General features: G+C 39.9%; 1 protein-coding gene across 16 annotated transcripts in view; it reads left to right on the top strand.

Moving 5' to 3' along the window:
• CLCN3 (chloride voltage-gated channel 3) overlaps positions 1 to 13,223 on the top strand; it is a 50,028-nt gene that overhangs the window by 17,111 nt on the left and 19,694 nt on the right. For 10 of the 16 annotated variants that reach the window (XM_083755600.1, XM_083755588.1, XM_083755591.1 and 7 more), the window contains 7 exons: positions 5,037 to 5,197; positions 5,811 to 5,910; positions 7,783 to 7,970; positions 8,738 to 8,860; positions 9,603 to 9,809; positions 10,981 to 11,061; positions 12,071 to 12,616. In XM_083755600.1, coding sequence (XP_083611726.1) covers positions 5,037 to 5,197; positions 5,811 to 5,910; positions 7,783 to 7,970; positions 8,738 to 8,860; positions 9,603 to 9,809; positions 10,981 to 11,061; positions 12,071 to 12,616 — 1,406 coding nt within the window. The remainder of the gene's footprint in view (positions 1 to 5,036; positions 5,198 to 5,810; positions 5,911 to 7,782; positions 7,971 to 8,737; positions 8,861 to 9,602; positions 9,810 to 10,980; positions 11,062 to 12,070; positions 12,617 to 13,223) is intronic. The other 6 variants (XM_083755597.1, XM_083755601.1, XM_083755599.1 and 3 more) reach the window with 1 other exon arrangement.

The raw sequence follows: 13,223 nt of genomic DNA, 5'->3' as shown, positions 1-13,223 counted from the left end.
TTATAGCAAAAATGTGCACAACATTTGGGCTAAATCCTATGTTTTATTTTTATTTAACTAAATTGATATAGTGCTTTATTATTTTTTAAAAAAAATCTACGAGTAGTTTACAAAACAGTAACTGCATAACGTACTTTTTAACATTGAAAGAAATCATTTTTTATGGTTTGACAGTTGCATGCTGTGTCATTGTGAGATGAGGTGGGTGGTGTCCACATTTTTTTCCACATTTCCAAATGTGTGAATTATCCCTCAAAGGATGGTAAATCCTTGTCTAGTCAGCACACCACACTACCATATTCCATAACAAAATGAATAGGTATTTGTTATGTACTGAAGTTCTCGCCCTGGGCCAGCAGGGGGATACTGTAGATAGTTATGCAAATGAAGGATCGAAAAGTGACGTCCAGTGATTGGATAGTTTTGTATGCAAATGAAGGATTGAAAAGAGACGTTCTGTGATTGGATAGTTTTAGAAAATGGCAACAGTTACATTGTTCTGGAGCTCTATATAAGCAGGCTGACTGAGCTCCTCAGTTTAGTTCTGTTCTGACATCTGAATAAAGAAGAGCTGTTTGAAGAATCACTGTGTCGTCTGCTATGTTCGCCCACAACTTAACAGTATCATAGCATCCATTACATGTCTCCCTCTGCTAACATTATAGTGCTGGTGAAATTTGGCTTCAAAATTTAAACTGCCCATGCACTACATTATTTTGCCAATACTTGCTACCATATACTTTAGTGGGGCAGAATTATCTTAATAACTTTTGCCCTGACACTCAGAACTCAACAAAACAATGAAAGCATACTTTAATTCAGGCTTGTCAAGGAGGATGCACCTGTAGTTTTCACCAAAATTGAAAAGAAAGGTATGATATTCCTGTATTAAAACCAGAGTTTTCACCACGTTTAAACTTGCCGGCATATTCATAGACCTCATCAGGTAAAAAATATTAGGTAAATATTAGGTAAAAAATATTGTTAATAGCTCAATAAGCATTTTTTAAATAAACTATAACATTTTCAGGCTTACAATAGTGGATTTAAATATTATTATTTGCTACTCCAGTATCTAGTGTACTCTAGTGATACTCCATTTATCTAGTGTAGACAATACTTATAATTCCACCATTAATTGGCCTTTGAGAAGGAATGAATGTTTTTCCCTGTAACTGGGTGCATGTCACATTTCAACATTGTTCAGTCTTCCCCACTAGGCTGGTCTACTCTTTTGGGATCCCACCAGAAAAGTTATCCATGTCCTGCAGCAACTCAGCTTTTTATTTAACTAACCCAGTCTGCTGATTGGTGCTGACTTCAGGCCCTGCTTTTAGCAGTGGTAGGCACACTAGAGAGATCCTGATGGGGACTTTTGTAGCACAGCTAATTCCAACAGACTTGCTGTCACTGCCCATCAGCTGATCAGCATTGACAGCGGGTTTGCCAAGGAACATTTGGGTACAAAAATTAAGGCTCCTGATTGTTCGTCAGCAGCTGGGCTTCTACCTGCCCTAACTAGAAAGACTATAACACTGGCAATTACTTGGGGGTTTATTTAACTTTTAGGGCACTACTTGAAGTATGAAACCTTGCATGTGCTTTGTCATTGCTTATGAAGGCGAGCCTCCTGGCCATTTCACTTCTCTTTCTCCTTGCTGCGAGTCCGCTTCCATTGTTTATTTCACCCAAACTATAAGCTGAGTTTAGGGACGCAGGTGGCGCTGTGGGTTAAAGCCTCAGCGCCTAGGACTTGCCGAAGGAAAGGTCGGCAGTTCGAATCCCTGTGGCGGGGTGCGCTCCCGCTGCTCGGTCCCAGCGCCTGCCAACCTAGCAGTTCGAAAGCACCCCCGGGTGCAAGTAGATAAATAGGGACCGCTTACCAGCGGGAAGGTAAACGGCGTTTCCGTGTGCGGCTCTGGCTCGGCAGAGCAGCGATGTCACGCTGGCCACGTGACCCGGAAGTGTCTTCGGACAGCGCTGGCCCCTGGCCTCTTGAGTGAGATGGGCGCACAACCCCAGAGTCTGTCAAGACTGGCCCGTACGGGCAGGGGTACCTTTACCTTTACCTTTATAAGCTGAGTTTATTCTTAACAATGGCCTGTTGAAACAAGGTAGGTTTATAAACCATTGCTTTAAGTTGGCTTGTTTGAAACAACCATATTAATATTGCTCACATCTTGCTCAGTTTGGACAAAACAACAACAGCAAGCTGTGGTTGGTCAAAAACAGAAATAACCCAGTGTTTTGAAGGTGTTGAACTATATCTCTTCACTCCTGTTTTAAAAAGTGTTACTTGAAACTTGTTAGTTAATATACTTGCAGTGTGACCTACTTTCATAGTGTAGCCATGACCCAAGGACATTTTCACAACATTCCTCAAGCTATACTGAATTGCTAATAGCATAGTGGTGAATGGAAGGCAGTTATTTGTGTGGGATGGTTTTGGGGGAAGAGGGGTGGACCTGGAGAGTATGCAAGGAAATAGGAGGAAATATTTACATAAGTGATATTATAAAAAACCAAAAACAAATTGTGAGATAAGACAACCTTTTTTCAATCCCCCTGATACCTTTTTTGAGTATAGTAAAAATAATCTGCTTATAAGTTTGTGCATAGAATTGAGGGGGTTTGTGGAATCTGTTTGACCCATTTGCCTTTGGGTTTTAAAACAACTGCAAACATGAGCAATATTTTTAAATGGACATTTTCCTGATTATTCATATTTCTTGAACTTACAGTTGTGCTGCAAATGTGGATGCCACTTGTGCTAAAATTCTGAAACGTAAGGGGGAAAGAGAAATTTTATTTCAGAAATTTATTATTTTGAATCCAGACTTGTGCTTTATAGTAGCTGCAATTTTGTATTGTTGCAGCTCTTAGTCATCCCATTTGGCTGGAAAGCAGCAATCAGGATTTACCTGTTAAAGAGAAATACTTCCTCCATATGATATTTGGATTAGTTACTCAATATTTCACCAAAGAAGAGACTTGCCTCAGAGTAAGAACATTAGATCAGAGTAACTGAGATGCGTGGCAGGAAAAGATTGGTGCCTGTGCCATAGCTGGGCCATATTTAATGCAGTACTGTTGAGACACTGCAACAGATGTCTAAATCTGTTTATAGATCTCATTTGTTCAAAGAAAACACTGCTTTTTACAGGGTTACAGTTCTGCCATTTGCAGCCTGATCATAATGATTAGTGTTTTTAGTCTACATGAATATGTTTTTCTGAAAATTTGTACACCCATTCTGTTTATTTAAAACATATATTTGAGGTGTTTACAGCCATTTCTTTTGACCTTGTGATATCATTTACAGATTGGTTACAGCTGTCAGTCAGGGTTGAGGTGAACTCTGAAATGGGGCTTCCGAGACCAAATTTTAGGCACCACAAATCCACAGTGATACCTCTAGTTACAAACTTAATTCGTTCTGGAGGTCTGTTCTTAACCTGAAACTGTTCTTAACTAGAGGAATGCTTTCGCTAATGGGGCCTCTTGCTGCCGCTGTGCTGCAGGCACACGATTTCTGTTCTCATCCTGGGGCAAAGTTCTCAACTCCAGGTAACTCTTCCAGGTTAGTGGAGTTTGTAACCTGAAGCATTTGTAACCTGAAACGTTTGTAACTCGAGGTATCACCGTATTTGGGATCAGACACCTAACTCTCCAGAGTTATTGCTGATGTGAAATGAATAAGTAATTTGCCGCCAGTTCCTGCCACAGTGTTCACACCAACCCTCACCACCACAACACACTTTATAGAAGGGTATGGATCAAGCATGTGTGGCAGTGGCCAGGGAGATGGGAACTATATTTCCCATTATTTCCAGCATACTAAGAGGCTAGCAAACATGCACTTTAAGTGTTTGAAACTCAATCCTTGTTGCAGTATTCCTGGAAGTTTTCCTTGTTGTCTCACTGAGGAGTTGTGGAGGTGTTCTGTTAAGTGAGTGGGGACTCGGCATCACAGTCTGCTTGAGAATGAATCTGGAGTTCGGGTTTTTCCAGACAACCATGCAGAAAATAGACCCATTTAATCTAGATGATATCTAGTTGCTGAACATTGAAACTATGGTGATGTGGCTGAGGCAGAGCTTGTCTCATGTTAGATTCATACTGTGGCTTAATTTGGCATGGCAAATCTTTACAACAGTAGAAATTAGTAATATGAACACAGACATGTGTTTTCCTGATTCCTCCCTATTCTGACTACCAGGGCTCTTCTTCATTCCTGCCCCATGCTTCCAAAAGACATGGAAGGAACTATAATGGGCAGTATTTGGTAAAGCTTGTATAATGACCCAATACTAGTAGCAACTACATTCTTCTTGTAAGTGTAGGAGGGAGAAAGAATAAGTGCAGGAAGTTAGCTTTGAGGTATTTTCCCAGGTGTGAGAATATAGCAGGGGTTTGTGCCTTGCATGCTTTCTTCTACCAAAAAGAAGCTTAACTGGGAATTGGGTGTGTGTATGGGCTCCTAGAGGCATACATTCACCACAGGTGACATGGTAAATGCTTTCTTACCTGCATTGCTGCCAAATATAGGGACATTGGGGAGGCATATGGAGTGGAGATGTGCACAGATGGAGCTGTTGTAGAAACCCATTTTCTGTAGCAGTGAAAAAAGGCAGTTCATGCACTGTAGATACAGATATCATATTTAACAGTTGAAGGGCCTAGGCCTTTTTATGTTTTTATATTGTCAACTGCCCTGTGATCTTTGGATGAAGGGCAGTATAGAAATTTAAGAAATAGTAATAGTAGTAGTTGTAGTAGTAGAGTAAGCCTTATATAGACAGTTGAAAGAGGTATGTTGTAGATACATAAGTTTGAGATGCTCTTGATACAGCCATTGAATCGTGGATGAGCCCACAGGATTTTTCCTGATGAGCAGTGTGCTGTATCATCTCAGATCCAGACTATGATATAATAAGAATTTTATTTGATTTAAGTTTAGAATGTCAGCAGCCATAAGTTAAATAGATAGATATCTTCTTGTACAGAAACTAAAATAAATAATTCTCTTTCCACAGCAGGAACTCATTATACAATGACAAATGGAGGAAGCATTAACAGTACTACACATTTACTGGACCTCTTGGATGAGCCCATTCCTGGGGTTGGAACATACGATGACTTCCACACCATTGATTGGGTGCGAGAGAAGTGCAAGGACAGAGAAAGACACAGACGGGTAAAAACTCTAGGGCACTGCTTTTTAAACAACAACAACAACAACAACATTGCTTTTACATGCTGTTTGATCAGGTTAATGGTTATTTATATAAATGTATAGGAGAGGTGTCATCTGTAGTGTGTTGGTGCAAATTGGATTTTGAGTCACAGTAGTAACTGACACTGGAATGATTCATTGCTGGATCATTTTTTAAAAATTTCTATTCTCTTGAGTGTTCTTCTGAGCATAAGAAGTAGGAACCCTTGCCTCCCTCTATATCCAGCTGTTGCTGGGGGCGGGGGACAACACAGTAGGAACTGTGGGGGAGGGGGAATGAACAGGAAAGGTGGAATTCTGCTTAGGGAGTGAATGGCCTCAGCCTTGGAGCAAAAGGTCTAAGGACATCATTGGTAGCCAAAGGGTTTGACTTCTCCAACATCTGACAGCTGGTGACAGATTGACAACTTGAAAAAGCATATTATAATTGGCATTAGAACACGACAAGGTTCAGGATCCTGTCCCACACAATTGAGAACTGGGCCATAGTTCAGCAGCAGAACACAAACTTGTCGTATAATTTGTTAATTGAATAAAGATTTGTAATATACCAGGTTATATTTTGTTTCTACAGATCAATAGCAAGAAGAAAGAATCGGCCTGGGAGATGACAAAGAGTTTGTATGATGCATGGTCAGGATGGCTAGTTGTGACACTAACTGGATTAGCATCAGGTAGGGACAACTTGAAGGAGCGGTCTAGTTTTTGTAGAACCCCTGGTGAAATTTGTGATATTTACAGTGCAATCATATATGTATTTATACTCAGACATAAGTCTACATTTAGTTCAGTGGGGGCTAACTTGCAGACAGTGGGTACAGGAGTGCAACCCTCACCTCTGATCACTTATAATATTGACAATCTACAGTATGTGAGGCAACAATAAAGGTAAAAGCTATGATCAGTGCAGTAAGGCGAGCAGTAAATCATGGATATGTCACTCTTCTACCCCAAGACTCCAGACCATTTTGTGTCTCTTCTCACTTCACCTAGATGAATGATTTTGACCTGCATCCTGTATTCTTTTTCTTACTTCTGCTGAATGTCCATTGACTTCCTAAGTGCAACATCAAATATTGGAGTATTCTAGAGTATGAAACATTTGAAGATCTTGGTGTTCTTTGGTTGCCCTGCCAAGTTAAATATTAGCATACATGCAGGAAACAAGGAAATTTTCCTTCCTTGTACAAAACAAGTCAAGCTGGTTATAAAGTTTTATTTTTTTAGAACTAAAAGACTGAGTAAAGAATGTTTTATTAAAGGTTTTGAGAATCATCCTCTTTAGCTTATGGCCTGGTCCTTATGCAACACTCCCAATCCAACAAAATATGGATTGTTGGAGTATGAGCAAGCAATGAGCTTGAGTCCCCCCCCCCCCCATCCTTTCCCTTTCCATATGTTGAGCTTCCGAGGAGATGTCCTGGTTTCTTAAACCACAGTTTTCTGTGATGTCAAAATGGGGAAACTACTTTTCAGTGCTGCTTACAAAGCAGTTGTAAAACTCTGCAGGGCTCCTAACCACTCAGATTTCTTTAGGAAACTGCAGCTAATCCAAATGCAGCACCTAAACTGGTGACTGGGAGTAGCCGCCAGGACCATATAACACTGGTCCTAAAGGATCTTCACTGGCTCCCAGTACGTTTCCGAGCACAATTCAAAGTGTTGGTGCTGACCTTTAAAGCCCTAAGCGTCCTCTGCCTAGTATACCCAAAGGAGTGTCCACCCCCATCTCTCAGTCCAGCTACTGAGGTCCTCCTCCGAGGGTCTTCTGCTGGTTCCCTCACTGAGAAGTGAAGTTACACGGAACCAGGCAGAGGGCCTTCTCAGTAGTGGTGCCCACCCTGTGGAACGCTCTCCAATCAGATGTCAAGGAAATAAACAACTATCTGACTTTTATAAGACCATGGCTGTCAACTTTTCTCTTTTCTTGCAAGGAATCCTATTCAGAATAAGGGAATTTCCCTTAAAAATCGGGAAACATTGACAGCTATGTATAATACAACTGAAGGCAGCCCTGTTTAGAGAAGTTTTTAAGGATTGAGATTTTTATTATGTTTTTAGATATGTTGTAAGCTGCCCAGAGTGGCTGGGGAAACTCAGCCAGATGGGTGGGGTATAAATAACATTCTTAATATTTATTATTATTAAAGAAGAAATGTGATTAATATCCAACTCCCTAGACACTGTTAAGCATTTCAAGATGAGCTCCTGAGGGCTGTGCATGCCTATCTTGTCAAGATCAGGTTATCAGTGACTTCACCCTACAGATTTAATCTTGAAAAGTGTGAAGAAAAAATATCCCCAAGTCAGTAATGTAAAACTCTATGGGACATTTCAAAATTAATGACACCATTTATGTTATGTTGGCATTCCGGGTGAAGTGACTGATTTTGTTAACATTAATCTTCTACATTTTGAAGAAGAGTCATCTCAGCTAGGCCTGTTTTTGAACACATTGAGTTTTTATTACATCCTGTGTGAATTGATGGTGATTTTGTCTACTTATGCGCTCTGAAAATTCTATGCTATCTCTCTTACTGAAATAGGTGCATTGGCTGGGTTGATAGATATTGCTGCAGACTGGATGACTGATTTAAAGGAAGGCATTTGTCTTAGTGCCCTGTGGTTCAACCATGAACAGTGTTGCTGGGCCTCAAATGAAACAACATTTGAAGAGCGAGACAAATGTCCTCTATGGAAAACATGGGCAGAACTAATAATTGGTCAAGCAGAGGCAAGTATAGCTCTTCAACCTTTCTTCACTGTCCTTTCTTCACTGACTTAACCTGTCTGTGAATGCCTGCAGATGGTATTTTATCCAAAAACAGAAATGGCAATAATTTAACATATAACTGAAGATTAAGGATCATCCTACGTCCAGGGAACATTTCAATGCCTTGTGCACATGCTGATGGGTATGGAGAGTGGAAGTGGGGGATTTTTGACAGTTTTCAGAAATTCAGCAGTCTGAAACATGTATGCATGAGAATATTTCAATGAAATTACAAAATTGACTTAGTGAAAGCTGTAGGTTCAGAAACTCCTGACAGTATGAAAATATCCTAAATGTTTGGCTGCCATTTAACTGCTGCTGTTGCTGTTTTTTTTTTTTTGCACAATCTGTTATATGTGTTTGAAAAAGACCTTGAGCTTCAGGGTGAGCCCATAATGCAGGGGGAGGGAACCTGTGACAACTTCCACCAGGACCAGCCAGCCAGGACCACGAATGATGAGAGCTGCAGCCCAGCAAGTTTGGGGTGGGGGGGGGCACAGGTTCTCCACCTCTGCTTTAATCACTTGTTGGCATTATGGGAGAAGAGTGCTGACATGTAGGCTTGTACTATAGCCAATGACCACCTCACCCTATCCTGTTTACTGTACAGTAGTTGCTTCGCTTAAAAAGAAAAGACATTTTGTGTCAAAACTCTCACTGCAAATTAAGTTACTATGTGGTAGCTAACTCAAATTTGTTAACTGTTTGTTTTGTTTGCTTTCTTTCAGGGCCCAGGCTCCTACATTATGAACTACATCATGTATATTTTCTGGGCCTTGAGCTTTGCTTTCCTAGCCGTTTCTTTGGTGAAGGTGTTTGCACCTTATGCATGTGGCTCTGGGATTCCAGAGGTAGGCTTTCCATTACAATTATCCTTAAAAGTGTTTAAGGAAAGCTGGTAAAGAGAGGAATGCTGTCACATAGAACTTACTACATGTTTATAAATAATAATGTACAAAATAAGGTATTGGGACTCTGGTTGTGGTTCAGGACTTAATTTGTGTATTTAAGGCTGCAGTTCTATGACCCCTGGGAAGGGGTGTCAAAGGCCATAAGACACATTGGAGTTCCTTTTTGGATGTTGGAGATAGATCTGAAACAGAGTGGAAGAAATGCGACGACCACTTATGACAGCTAATATTTTGCCTATGCCACCTATAACATTTATATTAGGTTATATAGCTGATACAGGTGATAGCACAAAGTGAAACAGCCAAAATGGGGGAAATAAATCTAGGACTATATATAGAAAAGAAGTTAAAAGAGCTGTGGAAATTAATTTTATTTTGTCAAACTTGCACACTTAATTATATTTTGAGTGAATAAATTCAATGCAGAAAGTTTAATATAATATAAGCATCTGAATAATTACCAGTGTATTTGTGGTAGTTGTGCAGGATCACAGACTAATATATTTCAGTCTTTTAAAAGACTTTTTTAAAAAAATGGATTTGAGGATTTAGAGTGGTTATTTTTGTTCCAGCAGCTGTGTAATTTAAGTTTTGAACAAGTTATGTTTTCTGAGATATGTGTTCAAAATTTTCATGAAAAGCCTAAATTATTATTTTAATGTCTATTTCTTTTCTATTCTAGATCAAAACCATATTGAGTGGCTTCATCATTAGAGGATACCTGGGCAAGTGGACCTTGATGATAAAAACAATCACTTTAGTCTTGGCTGTAGCCTCGGGTTTGAGTTTAGGAAAAGAGGGTCCTCTAGTACATGTTGCCTGTTGCTGTGGAAATATCTTTTCCTACCTCTTTCCGAAGTATAGCACAAATGAAGCAAAAAAAAGGGAGGTGTGTCTTTCTTATAAATTTATACATTTATAATAATTCATTCTTATGAAAAGGAAGTAGTGAATAAACATGTTTATTAATCCGATTGCAGTTAAATAATTGCGGCTAAAATGATTGCTGTTTTTCTTAATTGAATAAAGTAGTAAGCTACAGAGAATAAATGAGGTTAATTCTAGAAATACTGATGTTTTGAAATTGTTCAGGGTCTTACCTCATGTATAATTTTGCACTGCTCTCATATTTGTAATAAATTGGCAGTATGAACCCCAGGGCCCAGTGCTGTCTGCTGTTCTGCAGTGGCAAGAGCATAGGATTGGGCCCCAATGGCTGCCTCATCCCAATGGTGTAATCTGGTTCTAAGGAAAGGCCTGCATGTGGCACAAGGGGCTTTCATTGATGCAAAGAAGGTTCAGCAACCTGTGCCTTCAGTGCTGCTGGTATAAATTTGCTCTTGCAAAAGTGTGCAGCAAGGGGCCTTAAATAGACACCCCCCAAAAAAAACTGGAACACAATTTGACAAGTATGCCACATTTTTTGGCACATATATATCGTAACTATGTGAGTGCATAAGATCAGGCTCTCGGATTCCAGTGCCACAGTCTTCCCTTCCTCGGGAGCACATTCTTAAAAACACATTTGGTCAGATAATAGAGGAAGAAGAAGAAGAGTTTGGATTTGATATCCCGCCTTTCACTCCCCTTCAGGAGTCTCAAAGCGGCTAACAGTCTCCTTTCCCTTCCTCCCCCACAACAAACACTCTGTGAGGTGAGTGGGGCTGAGAGACTTCACAGAAGTGTGACTGGCCCAAGGTCACCCAGCAGCTGCATGTGGAGGAGCGGAGACGCGAACCCGGTTCCCCAGATTAGGAGACTACCGCTCTTAACCACTACACCACACTGGCTCTTCCTAAATTATATTCTCTGAATTCTAGAATTGGTCTTGGGAAAAGTGGCTTTCGAACACATGGCCATTTGTTACTAGCTTAGAGAAAGCAACATCCCCCAATCTTAAGTTAAGAAGAAGCCACATGATCCCAATCAGTTATGAAATATGGTTTTTGCTGCTATGGTGTTTATATATGCCTAGTGTTTGTGGATAAGTCATAACAGTGAACTATTTACATTTGAGATTTTATTTCAAACAGTCTAAAGCTATGTAATCCTTTTTACAGGTATTATCAGCTGCTTCAGCAGCGGGCGTATCAGTAGCCTTTGGTGCCCCCATTGGTGGAGTCCTTTTCAGCCTAGAAGAAGTATGTATAAAAATCTCTGAAAAAAACGTGTATTCCGTTATTACTGTAATCTTACATGACCCACTCAAACTCGGTCTCTCTACGTACATAACAATGCAGGTTTAAGCTTAGCACAGTTTCACTCAATGTGTACTCATTGCAGGGCTATTTGGTGGTAAATAGAGATAAATTTAACTTTGTAGTACACCCCTTGCAAATAAGGTGACCAGAAGTTACTACTAGCCAACAAAAGATACTATTAGATTCACTGCCTAAACCTGATGTTAGCCATTTATGGCATTTCCACAAAAAGAAAGAATAATCTTTCTGATTTATAAAATTTCCTTTGCCTAGTCAACTGAGCCAAATTCTACTTGTCAAAGAGTACTAGGCAAGTAGCTACTTATTGCTGTTATTCCTAAACAGCCAGAAGCTCCTCAGAAATTCTCTGCATGTAATGTTTCCATTCTTCCTGTCTTCACTGAAGCTCTACTCATTGCTGGCAGTGCTTGGTGTGAACTTGATAGCGCATTCCAGATGCGTCGAAGTGGTGCAGACATGCATGGGTTGTCAGAATCCAGCTCATGATGTAGCAGTTATGTGGTTTTTCATGCACCTTAGCTTGCAATATCTTTACTGTGACACCACTAAGCTGTTTTCTGTAACTTTGGTAATACGGGCTGCTTTGTGGACAGTTCTTGGGCTTGCCATACAGTTAAGCAATAGTGAAACTGCTTCAGGTCAGGCTTATCCTGTATCTGCCATATTTGTCTGCAGAAATTGGTGCAGAATCTGTGCACGACTAACCCATTATCCTGACTGCCAAAACATTGCTCTAGTTTAAAATATTTTAATGTCAGTCATTTCTCTCAGTGATGTCTGTGTTATTACAAAGCACAAAGTGGCATTCAGCATTAGCTGCTGATGTTGATAATACACAGTTTCCCTTACCTGTTATAAGCTTAGTGAAATGAGCAGATTTGCACAATAGATCCATTTGTATTATTTATTCTCTTTTTGTCTCTTGTAGGTCAGTTATTATTTTCCACTGAAAACTTTGTGGAGATCTTTTTTTGCTGCTTTGGTGGCTGCATTTGTGTTGAGATCAATCAATCCTTTTGGTAACAGTCGCCTAGTTCTTTTCTATGTTGAATACCATACTCCATGGTACCTGTTTGAACTGTTGCCATTCATTCTTCTGGGGGTATTTGGTGGGCTGTGGGGAGCATTTTTCATCCGTGCAAACATCGCTTGGTGCCGTCGACGCAAATCAACAAAATTTGGAAAATATCCAGTTCTGGAGGTCATTATTGTAGCAGCAATAACCGCTGTCATTGCTTTTCCAAATCCATACACCAGAGTCAACACCAGTGAGCTTATTAAAGAACTCTTCACAGACTGTGGCCCCTTGGAATCTTCCTCCCTTTGTGATTACAGAAATGACATGAATGTCAGTAAAATAGTAGATGATATTCCTGATCGTCCAGCAGGCACAGGAGTGTATTCAGCTATATGGCAGCTGTGTTTAGCCCTTATATTTAAGATTATAATGACAGTCTTCACCTTCGGTATCAAGGTAAGATATAACAAGCAATATTTCTCTGGCCCTTGCCCTTTTTGTTTTCATGTTCAAATCTTGAGCTCTCTCTTTCTTACACTCCAATCCTATACACACCTGACAGTTAGTCCCCACTGAACTCAATAGGATTTACTTCTGAGTAGACAAGCATAGGATTGTGCTGTTAATATATATATAGTTAGATACAAATTAGAAGGAAAGAGCACTATATAAATAAAGTTTCATTAAAGATTGGGTTTCTATTGCATTCCCCCCTATTCTTAGCTGGTACATTATTGAGAAAGCCTATCTTAATGTATTGCATGTGCCTTTTAGTAAGATAGGCAGCAAAGTTTAATTTAGTATGAAGGACAAATGATATCTTGTTCAGTGAGGAATACAAACATGTTGAAATTTGAAATTGGAGATTCCAAATAAGGAGGACAAACACTGATGTGTTCTCTTGCACAATTGTGTGGGATGGAAAGGCCTATTTTCAGAAGCTAAGTTCTTTATTGCTTATAAATGTTGAACTCCAGCAAGAATGGTTGTTGTTGTTCAGAAGACATTGCACATATCTTCCATGTTTGCATTAGTTCGTTCATTGGCTAATAAGATTAAGACT

The sequence above is a fragment of the Podarcis gaigeae genome (genome assembly GCF_964106915.1).
Source record: "Podarcis gaigeae genome assembly, chromosome: 9".
In the NCBI taxonomy this organism is placed as follows: domain Eukaryota; kingdom Metazoa; phylum Chordata; class Lepidosauria; order Squamata; family Lacertidae; genus Podarcis; species Podarcis gaigeae.
The sequence above is the reverse complement of the archived record's forward strand: the minus strand, read 5'-3'. Positions and strand labels throughout refer to the sequence as shown.